This window comes from Sebastes fasciatus, chromosome 12 (genome assembly GCF_043250625.1).
Source record: "Sebastes fasciatus isolate fSebFas1 chromosome 12, fSebFas1.pri, whole genome shotgun sequence".
NCBI lineage: Eukaryota > Metazoa > Chordata > Actinopteri > Perciformes > Sebastidae > Sebastes > Sebastes fasciatus.
This window is the reverse complement of record NC_133806.1, coordinates 24,862,344-24,879,514: the sequence shown is the minus strand read 5'-3', so window position 1 is coordinate 24,879,514 and position 17,171 is coordinate 24,862,344. Positions and strand designations below refer to the sequence as shown.

At 43.1% G+C, this 17,171-nt stretch overlaps 1 protein-coding gene and 1 long non-coding RNA gene across 2 annotated transcripts; both read left to right on the top strand.

Annotated features, from left to right (window-relative positions):
• The first annotated feature begins 161 nt into the window (after positions 1-161).
• On the top strand, positions 162-7,816 carry LOC141779453 (uncharacterized). Its single transcript, XR_012596303.1, has 3 exons — positions 162-192; positions 6,834-6,942; positions 7,445-7,816. It is a non-coding gene; the product is annotated as an uncharacterized LOC141779453 (long non-coding RNA).
• Positions 7,817-8,874: 1,058 nt separating this feature from the next.
• LOC141778270 (gamma-aminobutyric acid type B receptor subunit 2-like) lies at positions 8,875-16,508 on the top strand. The gene is made up of 15 exons (XM_074652454.1): positions 8,875-9,003; positions 9,199-9,387; positions 9,515-9,757; positions 9,939-9,999; positions 10,084-10,164; positions 10,902-11,052; positions 11,273-11,405; positions 11,723-11,821; positions 11,968-12,078; positions 12,463-12,573; positions 13,601-13,828; positions 13,917-14,054; positions 14,159-14,276; positions 14,812-14,917; positions 15,997-16,508. Exons 1-15 carry the CDS (start codon positions 8,989-8,991, stop codon positions 16,139-16,141), a joined length of 1,929 nt encoding a protein of 642 aa, XP_074508555.1. The 5' UTR covers positions 8,875-8,988; the 3' UTR covers positions 16,142-16,508.
• The last annotated feature ends 663 nt before the right edge of the window (positions 16,509-17,171 follow it).

The following is a 17,171-nucleotide window of genomic DNA, read 5'->3' as shown; positions in this document are numbered from 1 at the left end:
AGCCGACAGGCAAGCATGTCCCACTTCTTTAAGTATGGATCTATAGCCTACTGTATGTTCTGCTGTGACAGGCAGCAGACCCAACTACGATCTGTCAGGGGAGGCGCTGACGACGCTCTACAACTCTCCTGTGTTCAAGGCTGAGAGGATGGAGAGGCCGCTGTTGGGACCAATCACCCACTCAGGAGTCAGGTCAGTCACCCAGTAGATCATTAAATAGTCCAGATAAAACTAGTCACCACCCTAAGCACTCCTTTGTTGGGCTGGTTAAATCACAACTCTTAAGGTTTCACAGAATCTGCTCTCAACCAGAGGATTTTAAAGGTGTTACTAAAGTGTTGTTTTCAGCTTTGGCCACTAGAGGGTAGTCCAGGTCCAGGTCCTTCCTCAGAAAGACCTTCTGAACCTTCAGGCAGCCTCTTGTAGTGACCTCTCAGAGTGAGCTTTACTAAGGTGACTGGACTATTACAGGACCACAGTATTATTATAGTATTATTGCAGCTTTCAGGAAGAATAACAATCTAAAGGATTATCTGGTTAAAGCAAAGATAAAACCTTTAAATGACTCTGAACCCAGAGGTTATGGGGGATTCTTTCAGTACCGTAACTGGTTACATAACCAATAGACGGTTTCTGGTATATAAACGTTGCTGTGTGTGTTCACATTCAGGAGGTAAAACCTCTTTAGCAGCCGTTGTAATCAGAGTAGATTTCTCATAGTTTGTACCTTCTTGTTGACCAAAACAATGTACTGAGTGTGACTAGTGCGACTAGTGCGTCTACCTGCCTGAATCTCGGTCGTATGCTGATTATTTATCCACTTTTATGGCCCAGCTGATCGCTGTGACCACAGAAACTGTCTTTTATCCCATTTCAAATCCATCTGTCAGGACGCACGTTTGTGACGTTGCACACTTTTAACAACATCTTTTAACTGGATACGTGTTTTTAGTCATCCGACGTCTGGATTTTATTATTTTTGAGAAACAATCCGTAACCTAAATATGGCTTCTAATAACTCTGAGGACTATATTTTACTAACATTAAGGAGGATATCTGACCTTAAGGAGGATAACCGACCTTAAACCTTCCTCAAACCGGGGTAATTTAATTGAACTGTTGCACCTGTTAGCCAGCACGGATGCTAATTTAGCCTCCCACTTGGCATCATCTACAGTGTTTTCCGGCAGGTCAAACAAAATCCAAAACTATTTAAAGGGACTGTTTGTAAGAATCAGAAATATCTTTTAACAGCGACACCTGTGGCCGCTAAGTCAACGAAAGTCAGCGTCGCTCAAAACAGCGAGGCGACACACGTCAGCTAAAATCACAATATCACTCTATATTTCAGCTGCTTGGCAGTAATGTTAGACCAGACGAAGGTCTCTCTATGAATCACTGCTGATCCTAGTGTTGGCCTTTCCTGCTTCAGCCTCCCGACAGCGGCCGGAGGGAACAGGGGAGACACTAAGGAGGATATCCGACCCTAAGGAGGATAACCGACCCTAAGGAAGATAACCGACCTTAAGGAGGATAACCGAGAGAGTGATGTTGTGCGCGGTCAAGCCAACATTACGCACGGACGCAACAGATATCCGCTGGTTACATTTAGTGTAGTTTTGATCCACAGAACCCTCCTTGCTTATGTGCACATCAAACGTGTCGTTTTGATTAATTATTCTACACAGTTCCTGTAAGAGCCAAAACCTGATGCTGGCATACTGAGGTTGTGGTGTAATTCACTTTTATGAACACTAGGTGGCACTGCATTAATTGACTGACCCAGTCACGGGTATATAAGTAAGGAGGTGTGTTGTTGGCGTCAGGGTTTAGCCCGGAAGGGCAAATGGTTTTTGACCGCAGGGACGCTGAAATGTTTGCTGTGTAGTTGTTGTTACTCGTTGCTATGGTAACCGAAGCATGCTTCCTTAATACCATATTAGGAATAAATGAACTGTTATTGTAAAACCAACGAGCGGACTCAGGAGCAATTTTGTACAGCACAACACGCAACAGAAGGTACCATCTACAGCGAAAAGCGCGTCAGTCCAGGGCTAATCACCTCAGTAGCTAAAGTATCAGACTTTAGCTCCTACAATTAGTCAAAAACCCGTCCTGTTGGAACTTCGTTGAAACTGCGGCACGTTTGGAACTCAACGGAGGCGACGCGGGAGGACGAGGAGAGCTGCCGGTGTGGATTTCGGCTGCGTTTGGAGGACGTCTGTAGCCATCCATGGGCGGAGGAGTTACGGAGGAGCTACGGAGCTAATGCTAACGCCGGCTGTGGAGCATCGGACCACGGCATCACTGCAAGGCGCCCGACGCGGAGGTATCGTAGCGCTACACTGTGTAATGGCCATATAGTGTGTGCACACATACGCGGGCGGAAATCCAATGCATTGGTTGCCGAAGCGGGCGGACTTTGGACTTTGCGCTGACTGTTTGTTACATTGACTGTTAAGTGACTGACTGTTTAGTATGGAGAGTCGCGAAGCGGCGTCGGGCCGTATTACCGGGACTGGTGCACAAACCGCTAGTGAGACTGGCGGTGTTGAAACACCAGCTGAGAAGCGGGTAGTAAAGCTCACCGTGAAAGCGCTTGCTGATAAACTGGAACAGTTGCAAGACAGCAGAAGGGCTAAGCTAAACAAAGTAACAAACATAAGAAAATCAATTCAAAGTTTGATGGTTATGGGTGATAAAGAACAGGTACAAAATGCTCTTGAAGAGTTGATTAATGTGTGTAATGAAGCTAAATGTGTGCATGAATCTCTGTTGGTTTTGTTGCCATGTGATGAAAAAGAAAAACATGTAACATGGTTTAATGCAAAAATGCTGGCACCAAATGAGTGTATTGCTGAGGCAAAAAGGTGGGTTTCATGCATTGAAGGTGACACACATGAAAATGGTAATATTGAGGATGATATTCATCCAGATGACAGTGTTTCAAATGTTTGTAGCAAACACTCAAGCCACAAAAGTGTGAGCAGTGGTAAGTCCAGTACCACATCCTCTGCCAGAATAAAGGTGGAGGCAGACAGAGCTGCACTCATGGCTCGCGTTGCCTCTTTAAAAGAAAGACAAGCTTTGGAGGAGCAAGAACAGCAGCTGAAGAGGAAAAGAGAGCAGCTTGACTTGGAAGCTGAACTAGCTGCATCCACTGCTAAGCTAGCAGTGTTGAGGGCATATGATGTGGGAAGCTCCTCTCAAGTACCATCAAATGGCATGAATTCCTATTTGCAAAGGGAAAAAAGGAAACTGGAATCTGCAAATGTATTGAATCCTTCTGCAAAGGAATACAAACCTGGATCATGGAAATCATCACAACAAAATGATATGACAAAAGGATCATTACTGTCTAACAGGCCATTGGATATGAGACCAAATGAACATCAGCAGGAAAACAGTTTGTTGGGAACATCACAGCATCTGCAGTACCAACCAACAACTGCTCAGTTAAAGCCAGAGGAAAGGCAGCCTACATACCAGCATCTGGTCGGTCAACATCCAACTGTGGACATACTTACCATCATGCACAGACAAAATGAAATAACAGCTGCTTTGGTTCAACAGCAGCGTTCACTGTCTCTACCACCGAGAGATATTCCCTTATTTGAAGGGGATCCTCTCCAATACAGGACGTTCATCAAAGCCTTTGAGCAAGGAGTGGAGGAAAAGGCAGGAAAAGCAGATTGTTTGTATTATTTGGAACAGTTTACCAGAGGACAACCACAAGAACTGGTACGTAGCTGCCAACATATGGCTCCTGAGCGTGGCTATGCAGTGGCGAAGGGTCTTCTACAGGAACACTTTGGCAATCAGTACAAAATCGCAACTGCTTATATGGAAAAGGCTTTGGCTTGGCAAATAATAAAATCTGAGGACGTGAAAGCACTCCAAGCTTACTCTTTGTTCTTACGTGGCTGTTGTAACGTGATGGGGGAACTCCAGTACATGGAAGAACTGGATATGCCTGTAAACATGAGAGCCATCATTTCAAAGTTGCCATACAAAATGAGAGAACAATGGAGGACAGTAGCTCATGACATAATGGAGAGAAGCAATTACAGAGCTTACTTCATTGATCTGGTCACATTCATGGAGCGTCGTGTCAGAATTCTTTCCGACCCGCTGTTTGGCAACATACAGGAACCAACATCTGGCGTTACTGGGACGAAGCCTCTCACCAGGTTTAAACCACAGTCTGGGTACAAGGTGAAGGAAAACATTGTTGCCACCACAGTAACATCTAAGGACTTGCCCCAGGAGGCTAAGGAACCAACATCAGATCTATCCAAGGCTGAAAAAGATGAATGCCTCTGCTGTGCTCGTAGTCACTCATTGGACGAGTGTAAACAGTTCAAGGGAAAGAAGCACAAGGAGAAAATTCTGTTTCTGAGGGAAAAGGGAGTTTGCTTTGCATGCTTAGGTGATGGTCACATGAGCAGGGATTGCGAGAGGCGCATGACATGCAAGGTTTGTGGACAAACTCATCCCACTGTGCTTCACATCAAAAGGCAAACAACAGCTTGGCAGCAGGAACCATCTGAACAGCCATCTTCATTCAAAACATGTGGACATACAGGGGCCGGTGAGGACCGGTGTGTTTTCTCCATTCTCCCTGTAAAGGTGAAATCTGCCAAAGGAAATCGCATTATTGAAACCTATGCCTTTTTGGATCCTGGTAGTTCAGCCACATTCTGCTCAGAACATCTAATGCAGAGGCTGAATGTTACAGGCAGAAGAACCAGCGTCTTGTTGCGCACAATGGGTCAAGAAACAGTTGTTCCAGCTTACTCCTTGACTGGTTTGGAGGTCTCTGATCTGGATGGTGATGACTTCTATATTCTCCCAGAGGTTTTCACACAGAAGAAAATGCCAGTTACCACTGATAGCATGGTGACACACGAGGACCTGGCTAAATGGCCCTACTTGTCAAAAGTTCACATTCCAAGCATCAAGGCAAATGTCGACCTGTTGATTGGAACAAATACTCCCAAGATATTGGAGCCTTGGGAGGTCATCAACAGCTGCGGGAATGGCCCGTATGCCATTAGGACTGTGCTGGGATGGGTTGTAAATGGGCCGCTGATTGGAAACAGTGGCACCCTGGAGGCAGGGCTTCCCTCCGCTAATGTGAACCGGATCTCTGTGTGCAAACTGGAAGAAATGCTAACCAAGCAGTACAACTACGACTTCAATGAAAGGAGTGAGGAGGAAAAGGAAAGGTCCAGAGAAGACCTCAAGTTTCTGGAAACTGTTGAGCACTCAGCGGTACTTCAGGATGGGAAGTATTGTTTGAAATTGCCCTTTAAAAGCAAGGATGTCTATCTGCCTAACAACTTCGTGGTGGCAAAGCAAAGGATCCAGGGTTTGAGGAAAAGGTTCCTCAATAACAAACACTTGCACCAGGAGTATGCAGGGTACATGAATGCGCTCATCAGTAAGACCTATGCAGAGCCAGTACCTCAACATCAACTGCATCAGGAAAATGGTCCTACTGTCCAGCTCATTGGCTACTTGTTTGACTGGAGAGGGCTCAAGACATCAGTTGCCTGGTTCCTCAGGTTAAAGGTCGGGTTGTTAGGAAGGATTCGCCTACGAAAACAGCTGGAAGCTTCTGAGGCTAACCATTCAGAGGAAACCAGTCAGGACAGACCAAAGCCACCATAATTGAAAGGCCAGTGATAAAACTCTGTTTGTTACATGGAGTTTAAATGCATAACTTGGTGTATTGTAACATTTGGCTCCTTTTTTGTGTATTTTGTTTGAATTGTTATGTCTGCCTACCATAACAATTAGGGGCCGGTGTGTAAGAGCCAAAACCTGATGCTGGCATACTGAGGTTGTGGTGTAATTCACTTTTATGAACACTAGGTGGCACTGCATTAATTGACTGACCCAGTCACGGGTATATAAGTAAGGAGGTGTGTTGTTGGCGTCAGGGTTTAGCCCGGAAGGGCAAATGGTTTTTGACCGCAGGGACGCTGAAATGTTTGCTGTGTAGTTGTTGTTACTCGTTGCTATGGTAACCGAAGCATGCTTCCTTAATACCATATTAGGAATAAATGAACTGTTATTGTAAAACCAACGAGCGGACTCAGGAGCAATTTTGTACAGCACAACACGCAACAGAAGGTACCATCTACAGCGAAAAGCGCGTCAGTCCAGGGCTAATCACCTCAGTAGCTAAAGTATCAGACTTTAGCTCCTACAGTTCCTTCTGCGCATCGCTTATAACTCCCTCAGGACCGGCCGTTCCGTCTTTCACCCGGACGGTGTCTCCATCCTGACCAAAATGTCGTCTGACCTCCACCATTTTAATTATAATAGCCTGAGACAAAACAAGTTGAAAAACAATGTACGTAGGCCCAGACAACAATAAATTTCCTCTGAAGGAAACTCTCTACAGGACTCCCAAACTGTCAGTGCGTTATGACGGAGATGGCCCTGTGATTAAAGGGGGAGAAAGTAGTGAATGTGATAAGTCATGATTGTCACTCACAGCCTCTGATGCACCCACCTATAATAATACCTTCTCTCTGATCCCACTCTGTGCTCAAATGCGCCACAGGTGTGCCAAGTTAGCCTTCCTGATGAAAACGCCTATGGTGCCTGCATATTAGCGCGTGCCCGTGCAAGCGTGGACGCGAGTGCATGAACGTGCGGTACATTTAAGTGTCCCGGTTGGGTGGTTTGAATATATGGTCACCCTAATTTAGAGCCAGAATGCATTGCACGGCTGCTTACATAGACAATGAATGGGAAGCGTGAAAAGGAACATGGACCATTAAACTCCTGAACTTTAATTGGAAATGTTGTTTGTTCCTCAGAGTGACGCTGGATGATGGAGCTCAGTGGCTCATCCATAAAGGACAAAACTACGGCATCTCTTCTGATACGGTGGTGACCGACGCCCGACACATGAGCTCACGCTGGGAGGTAAATCTTTGTTTTTACAACAAAAGATTACAGAACGCAGTGTCAGACGCTCTGTGTCTTTATCTCTTTTTTCATACTTTATTTCAAAAGTTCAATCCAGTAGATTCATAAACATGTTCAGATTTTTCATTACAAAAGATTCTGCAAATATATTTTACAGTATAAAAATAAAATTAATTATGCAACTTATAAAAGATGAATAAAAACAAAAATCAACAAACAAACATAATCGGGGTCTGTTAAACAATTGGAATAAATTTGAAATGCCTAGATAATCTAATCGTTTTTACCAATTTAGAATTTTTGAGTTTTAAGTTTTCAATCGTAGTCACATATGTTTTAAAATCAGTATCTTTAAAAATATAAAAAGCGGGTATTCTTTTAAGCCATATAATTTTATGTTTATAATATTTTGCTAAGATATTTATCAAATTAATTATGTAAATCTCATCTGCAGAAAAACTGGGATTGTTGACAGTGAGTATTTATTTTATCTTCACAGGTGGATAGAACGGTGGATTTCGAGGGGAGGAAGACAGTATCTGACTTTGTGTCGGACGGCGGCCCTAACTACAATCTCTTCACTGATAACTGTCACTCGGCATCTTGTCGAATGATGAATCCGTAAACACAAATCTAAGTCAGTTTACTCTCTGCTGAACACATGATGGAGATGAAAAAGTTCATGTTTACTGACTGAGATTTACTGAAACTTCACATGATCAAATTAAAATCTTAAAACCTTCACCACAGACCTCACATATTAACTTGATGAAAAAAATATTTATAGAAATGATGAAGAACACTTCCATGATAAACCCCAAGTTGTAATAACGTGAATTACTATGATTAATAAAATTATCCTCAGAAGGTACCCGAGTGTTTCCTCTGTGCCCCTGAAGGATTTATGACATCACTAGTTAGGAGCCAATCATGTCCCGGTATAGGTGGTGTGCAGACTTGAAGCCTCCAGGTCACAAACATTGAGATGTCAATTTATAAAAACAAAAACGTTTTTTGTGTAAAAAAACATGTCAGACACAAATAATTATTCCACTATTATTTATATGTGTTAAAATATGTCTTCTTTCCACAGATTTAACATGAAAAGTCTTTTTGTTTTTGATGATTTGTTTCCTGCTGCGTCTCATAGTCTGATGATTTCTCAGCCAATAATCAGATCTCCGATATCGGCAGGATGTTTGTCTCTCAGCCTGCTGCTGTTTGTTCTCTGTAGTGTTTAGAGCTTCATTCACCTCCCATCAGGAGTGTTTGTGCACAAGAACAGACGGCAGGCTGTAGGTGTGTAATCAGGTGTGATGACACGCTGACAGAGATGATGTCACCGACCACGCTGGCATCGTTCAGAGCACGGCGTGACACACAATACGTAAAGATTATGAAATTCAGTCTAGTGACTGAGCAGAACTCAGTGTTTCTTCACGTGAAGTGAGTCCTTATTTACTTGCTGGTTTCACTGGTCAGAACAGGATCTAGTTCACTCAGTGTTTACCTACAACTGATCACACATGTTCAATGAGGGGTTCATATTTTTTAGCATGTTAGTATAAATAGTATGTTAGTATAGTATGTTGGTATAAATAGTATTGTAAGGCAGGCTTCTCGCTACCTTAACTATAACCTTACTTATTACTTAATTAAACTCCTGTAGGGCTGTGGGTAGAACAAGAGCACGGGGAGAGCTTGGTCTGTTCAACAGGATCCACTTTTAATCACTCAACTCAGTGTAGGACAACTCAAAAGGTGGCACCTCACTTCATATCCCTCCGCCAATCTTAACCATCACTCATCCCACAAGCACTCAAGGTGCGCCAAACCATATAGCTCCATCTCTAACTTAAAGAGCAGAATACAATATGTAAACTGTATAAAATATGTCTTTCCAAAAATAAATCTAATCTTACACTACCACAAGGAATTGTGGGACGGCATTACCTCCTTTCCTTTGGTGAAGGATGGTCCAGTGTTCCCTATGCTAAAGGAGGTAGGAAAGGAAACATTGAGAGGATTCCAGCAGCGCTGATCATGGCTGATACTCAGGTACTTCAGGCTACAAAACAGTACACTTAATACTTTCTCATGGTGGTATTAGTTCCTCTACTGCAGTAAAAGGTCTGAGTACTTCTTCTACTGTGTGACCGGTGTGTTTCTACAGACTGAACATGTTTGGACCTCGGTACCAGTGGCTGGTTGTTGATGGAGGTGATGTAGCTGATCACAGTGAGTTTGTTTCAGGTCTACAGACTGAACATGTTCGGACCTCAGTACCAGTGGCTGGTTGCTGATGGAGGAGCAGCTGGGTGGAGGCTGGGACGGCAGCTCTCCGGCTGTACGGCCGACAGTCTGCTGACGGCTGCTGACGGATCCATCAGACTGAGCATGAGAGCGCTCAGCAACAGCAACAAACCGGGCGTCTCTGGACGGGTCAGAACCCACTGACACACACAGTCACCACCAACATATGTTATTAAAACCACCGTGTTTCTACTTCATCCTGAAAGCTGCTAAACATTCTATCTGTTAATAACGGCGTCCTGTTGCGTTTCGGCAGACTCCTCAGGACTACCAGGACTCCTACCTCAGACAGCTGACCTCGGACGGGTCAAAGGTCAGCCCCCTCCACTCCTTCGCCTACGACTCCGTGTGGGCCGCCGCCTCGGCGCTCAGTCAGGTGATGGAGGCGGTGAAGCTCAGAGAGAAGTACAGCAGCCAGAGAAACACCAGCGTCAGCGAGGAGGAAGTTCAGAGGACGCTGCTGGACGCCTTGAAGAAGACGCAGTTTGAAGGAGTCACGGTGAGCACATTCACACACCTGTAACACATTCACACACCTGTTGTGTGTATACTGTATATGTATTTGTGTGTATATGTGTGTGTGGGGTAAATGGTGATTGAATATTTTAATTGATTAACGGCCCTCGTTTAGTTTAGTTTCTGTTTAAATGGTCGTCGTGTTTATTTTGTTTTATTTTCAGGGTCCAGTCTCTTTTCGTAACGGGGAGAGGATGACCTGGATCGATCTGATCCAGTTTCAAGGTGAATCACATGATGTGAAGTCAGTGTGTTGGATATTAATACTAACATTAACTTGTGTATTAATCAGCAGTATGTTGATATCAGGCAGCAGTGGTGTGTCGGTGGGAGACTTCAATACCTCCACCCAGCAGCTCCGTCTGATCAACCACCTGATCAAGTTTAAAGGTGAGACACTCACTAACTCTATTACAGACCATAATAATAGTGAAAACATGGATGGATAATATACGAAAAAATATTAGTAAAATATACTAAAAGTATAACTTAAATATCAGAAAAAGATTAATGGATTATCACACAAAAATGTATAATATGTGAAAAATATTCATAAAATATTCATAAAAGTAGCTCCGCCTTTACCAGCTGCAACATTAAAGTGATGAACAAATAAAATATCCCAAAAATAGCAGAAAAATATTAGTTAAGTATCCAAAATATCAATAAAATATCCTAAAAAAACCAATAGTAAAATATACGAAAAGATATTAGTAAAATATAAAGATATAACTTAAATATCAGAAAAACATTAATAAATTATCAGAAAAAAAATAATAAAACGTGAAAAATATTCGTGAAATATCCCCAAAAGTAATTAAACATAGCGCCACCTTTACCAGCTGCAACATTAAAGTGATGAACAAATAAAATATCCCCAAAAATATTAGTAAAACAGCAGAAAAAATATTAGTAAAGTATCAGACAAAAATTTGTAAATTTTCCAATATATCAGTAAAATATCCTAAAAAAATATTAGTAAAATATCATAAAAATATAGGTCAAATACCAGAAAAAAATAAGTTAAATACCAGAAAAATAAGAATATATTATCAGACAAAAAGTAATAAAATATGTGAAAGATATTGGTAAAAGATCCCATGGATGGTAACTGTTTGGTGGTGCAGGTCCAGGACCAGCCAGAGACCAGGTTCTGGTCCTGGTTCAGCGGCAGCAGGTCAGCCTCCTCCTGTACAGCATGGTGTCATCAGCTGCAGCTGTGACCATCTTCATCACTCTGACTCTCCTCCTCTTCACTGTCATCTACCACAAACACTGGTACTACTACTTTTACTATTTATTATTATTACTAATATTTGTATTAATTTGATAATTTTATTTTATTTCTATGTTCTATTTATCTTTGTTGTTTTATGTATTTTCTTTTTCTCCCACTGTATGAATATATATATATATATTGTAGTAGATGGTGATAATGACATACTGTATATTACTAATATAATGAACCTGACACTGAGATGTGTATGTGGTGCTGCAGGCTGCTGAGACGGAGCGCTGGATCCCAGGACGAGCTGCTGCTGCTGGGCGTCCTGCTGTCCTCCTCCTCCGTCCTGGTCTCCGGTCTGGACGGAGCCTCGCTGTCCCCCCCAACCGCCGAGCTCCTCTGCTCCGTCAGTCCACTCATTATATATATACATAATTAATATAACATACATACACAGAGCACACACAAAGACGGGGGTGGAATGTAACACAGTACACTTACTCAAGTACTCTAGTACTTACTGTACTACAATTTTCAGGTACTAGTATTTCTATATATATTCTGCACTGCTCTAGTTTTTACCAGGATTGTCTCATTTTTACAAACAAAGACTAACAGTCGTCCACACGGCGGCGGCGTTAGTAATGACCTTGTAGTTTAGCGTCCTCTCTGGAGGAAACGGTTTGACGTGTCCGGTCCTGTTGGACTTGTTTGGTCCTGTAGGTTCGTCTGTGGACTCTCTCCGTGGGACACACCGTGGTCTTCGCTGTGCTCTTCGCTAGAACATGGAGAATATATTCACCTGGCAGCGTCAAACAGACGGTACGTGACTCTTTCAGAGACATGTTGACATGTTAATGTGAGTGATGGACAGATGGACGCTGCTGTGTCTCCAGCAGAGACTCTAACAGAGACATGTTGACGTGTTAATGTGAGTGATGGACAGATGGACGCTGCTGTGTCTCCAGCAGAGAGACGTCTGTCTGGTCCTCTGGATGCTCCTGTTGGATGTGATGGTTTTAACCTTCTGGCAGATCCTGGATCCTCTGAGACGGGTGGAGCTACAGCTCAGACCACAGGTAATACTAACGTACACAAGTATTATTAGTAGTTCAAGTACTCAGATCACAGGTACTACTAAAGTACACAAGTATTATCAGCAGTTAAAGTACTCCTACCACAGGTACCAACCACAGGTACTACTAAAGTACACAAGTATTATCAGTAGTTAAAGTACTCCTACCACAGGTACCAACCACAGGTACTACTAAAGTACACAAGTATTATCAGTAGTTAAAGTACTCAGACCACAGGTACTACTAAAGTACACAAGTATTATCAGCAGTAAGGTCCACGCTATCTACAGAGGCCCACACAATGGTGTCTCGCACGAGTATAAACAAAGCTTAAGGAGGGGGCACCTCTGACCTTTGACCCCTGATGTTTGTGTGTGTTTGTGTCAGAGAAAGTCTGCTGATCAGGACGTGGTGGTTCGTCTCTACTGTGAACGCTGCAGCAGCATCAACATGGAGCTGTGGATTACCGCAGTCTGTGGATACAAAGCTCCTCTACTGGTCAGAACCAACACACCTGTTCCTCTCACATGACCTCTACTGGTCAGAACCAACACACCTGTTCCTCTCACATAACCTCTACTGGTCACCACCAACACACCTGTTCCTCTCACATGACCTCTACTGGTCAGCACCAACACACCTGTTCCTTTCACATGACCTCTACTGGTCAGCACCAACACAACTGTTCCTCTCACATGACCTCTACTGGTCAGCACCAACACACCTGTTCCTCTCACATGACCTCTACTGGTCAGAACCAACACACCTGACCTCTACTGGTCAGCACCAACACACCTGTTCCTCTCACATGAGCTCTACTGGTCAGAACCAACACAACTGACCTCTAAGGGTCAGAACCAACACACCTGACCTCTACTGGTCAGCACCAACACACCTGTTCCTCTCACATGACCTCTACTGGTCAGCACCAACACACCTGTTCCTCTCACATGACCTCTACTGGTCAGAACCAACACACCTGACCTCTACTGGTCAGCACCAACACACCTGTTCCTCTCACATGACCTCTACTGGTCAGAACCAACACACCTGACCTCTACTGGTCAGCACCAACACACCTGTTCCTCTCACATGAGCTCTACTGGTCAGAACCAACACAACTGACCTCTAAGGGTCAGAACCAACACACCTGACCTCTACTGGTCAGCACCAACACACCTGTTCCTCTCACATGACCTCTACTGGTCAGCACCAACACACCTGTTCCTCTCACATGACCTCTACTGGTCAGAACCAACACACCTGACCTCTACTGGTCAGCACCAACACACCTGTTCCTCTCACATGACCTCTACTGGCCAGAACCAACACACCTGTTCCTCTCACATGACCTCTACTGCTCAGCACCAACACACCTGACCTCTACTGCTCAGCACCAACACACCTGACCTCTACTGTTCAGCACCAACACACCTGCTCCTCTCAAATATACCTGTCATCATCATCATCACACCTCCAGCAGCAGGTAACGTCTCATTCAGACTGACTGTCCTGTCTTCTTCAGGTTCTGGGCTGTCTGATGGCGTGGAGCATCAGGACGCTGCAGGTTGACCATCCTGCCGTCAGCAGTAAACACCTGACGCTCAGCGTGTTCGCTGTGATGCTGTTCAGTGTGTCCGGAGTGTCGGCGTCACTGCTGACCTCCCACAATCCTCCTGTTCAGCTATGTGTGAGCAGCGTCCTCATCCTCTGCTGTAACCTCTTGACCCTGAGCTGGCTGTTCGGACCAAAGGTCAGTGTTTCAGTATTTCAGACGTACGGCGTCGGACGTCTTTCAGAAAGCTCTCTGACAGGTTTCCCCTGGCTTTGTTTCTCTGCAGTTCTTCTACGTGTGTTTGAACGGTGGCGAGCGGCAGCCGCTGTCACAGCAGCAGCCACCGTCACGGCTGCAGGCTGAAGATGAAGAGCGGGAGAAGCTGAGCAGGTTAAATCAGCAGCTCAAGAATCAAACTGACCAGGTGAGACACAGAAACATCCGCTGACTTTAGTCCTTTAGTCTTACTCGGTGTATTAATACTGACTTTAGTGTATTAATAATGTGCTGCTTGTTGTGTTCCTGCAGCTCGATGCAGAAATAGAAACCATCACTATGCAACTCTGTGAAACGTCGGAGTCAACTGCTGCTGAGCTGAAGCTTCACCGCTGTACAAGAGGACGAGACCAGGCGTCCACAACATCAGGTCATTAGAGACGGGTTAAAACTGACCTAACATCAGTTAGAGGACTGAAGATAGGATCTGCAAGTTAAGAGGTTTCTGTAATACACTGACCTGGTACAACAAGTACAAGAGAACATAAAAAATCAATCAATCAATATCTGTTTAATATCTGTTAGCCTAGCTTAGCACAAAGAGTAGAAGCAGAGGGAAACTGCTAGCCTAGCTTAGCATAAAGAGTAGAAGCAGAGGCAGACAGCAGTTTTTGGCACTTCAGTCAGAGTATTGAAGGAAAAAGACGAAACTCTGGTGTGTTTTTTGACAACAGCTGTTGCCGCCATTTTGGACTGAAAACGTTTATTATATTTATAGCATTTTATTGTTCAACACAGGTCATTTCAGTAGAATATGACAATAGAATAGAAATAATTTAGTTTTACTTTTGTAGCCTACTGCTCTTTGTAGGCGGACGTTTTACTGGCGTGCCGTAGTCACTTTCAGTCCAAAATACGAACAAACTGTGGCCTTTAACCATAATGACCGTGTCTCCTGTCAGCAGGTTCGGTCCGGTCTGTGACGTGGTCTCATGAAGCTCAGGTCTGTTGGGAGGACGGACAGTCAGACAGGAAACCGGCGAGTCCAGATGCCATCAACTCTCCTGAACAGTGAGAAACCTATTTACTCTGTTAGACACATGCGGAGCAAGTATTCACATCCTCTACTACAGTAACAGTATTAATACCACACAGTAACAGTACTAATACCACACAGTATCAGTACTAATACCACACAGTATCAGTACTAATACCACACAGTATCAGTACTAATACCACACAGTATCAGTACTAATACCACACAGTATCAGTACTAATACCACACAGTAACAGTACTAATACCACACAGTAACAGTACTAATACCACACAGTAACAGTACTAATACCACACAGTAACAGTACTAATACCACACAGTAACAGTACTAATACCACACAGTATCAGTACTAATACCACACAGTATCAGTACTAATACCACACAGTATCAGTACTAATACCACACAGTAACAGTACTAATACCACACAGTAACAGTACTAATACCACACAGTAACAGTACTAATACCACACAGTAACAGTACTAATACCACACAGTGAGAAAGCTGTTTACTCTGTTAGACACAGGCAGAGCAAGTATTCACATCCTCTACCGCAGTAACAGTACTAATACCACACAGTAACAGTACTAATACCACACAGTAACAGTACTAATATCACACAGTAACAGTACTAATACCACACAGTAACAGTACTAATACCACACAGTAACACTACTAATACCACACAGTAACAGTACTAATATCACACAGTAACAGTACTAATACCACACAGTGAGAAAGCTGTTTACTCTGTTAGACACAGGCAGAGCAAGTATTCACATCCTCTACTGCAGTAACAGTACTAATATCACACAGTAACAGTACTAATACCACACAGTGAGAAACCTGATTACTCTGTTAGACACATGCGGAGCAAGTATTCACATCCTCTACTGCAGTGACAGTACTAATACCACACAGTAAACAAGTAGACTTCCTGTGACAGTGTGTGATATATCCTAGTATATAGTATATAAGATATAAATATAGTATATAAAATATAAATATAATTTATAGTATATAAAATATAAATATAGTATAAAGTACGTGTAGTTTTCATTTGTGGTCTGATTTCCTTCCTGTGGCGTCTCTCAGCGTGCGGCGGCGTCTCTCCGTTCAGCTGCCGATCCTCCATCATTCCTACCTGCCCGCCGTCGGTGGCGTCAGCACCAGCAGCTCCAGTCTGTTCGGCAGCCAGGACGCCTTCGTTCACCGCGATGACAACTTCCTGTTCACCTGACGCCTGTTATTTTTCTATAACAGACCGTTGCTATGGGCGCAGTTCTGATGTCGGACTCTGGCGGACCGTTTTTGTGTCCAATTATTGATTTCTTCAGTAAGTAGCCGTGTAATAAGCGTGATAATGTACAGCGAGCTGGTCATTGTTGTGAAATAAACCCCTTCAGGGTGATGGACATGGATGGGGTTTATTTCACATTAATGAGCGTCTCGCTGTACATTATCCCTTACTGGAAATATATATACGGGACCATATAAAACACAATTGTGGACTTCCCCGGCCGGAGGAAACTTGTCAGCCTGCTGGTTGATGACTTGATTTATAATAACAATCACATTTTTTATCATTAAAATGTTTTATAATCTACTGAATATCCTCAAATGATTCCTGTTTAATCACATGAGTAACAAATCAATCAGACAATGATCAGAGATCAGATGGTTGGATAGAAGCTGCAATGTGTCAACTCAGGGAGTATTTACAATTACGAAATCCAGTCAAACATGAACGTTGAGCTGCTTCAGGCTGCAGATTAACTCTGTAAACAGACCAACTCTCACTTGTTGATTATAGAATATTTCTATTCATTATAGTATGAATAGTATGTTAGTATAGTATGTTAGTATTATTACTATGTTACTATTCATATTAACATATTATACTATGTTAGTATAAATAGTATGTTAGTATGATTACTATGTTAGTATAGTATGTTATTATGAATAGTATGTTAGTATAAGTTAAATTAATCAGTTCAAAATGTACCCTAAAGGGAGATTTGTCAAGTATTTAATACTCCTATCAACATGGGAGTGGACAAATATGCTCTTTTATGTAAATGTATATTGTACTGGTACAGAAGAAGTTAGTGTTATGTAAATGTATGTACTGTATATATTGTATATATTGTATAGTGTGTATAGTGTTGTTTCTGACAGGACATGGTGTCAGAAGGTCGAGGGTTTTTATATCTGCTGGTTGACTAAAGACTGTTGGAGACTTTGTGGCTCCAACTACAACCTCCTCTTGG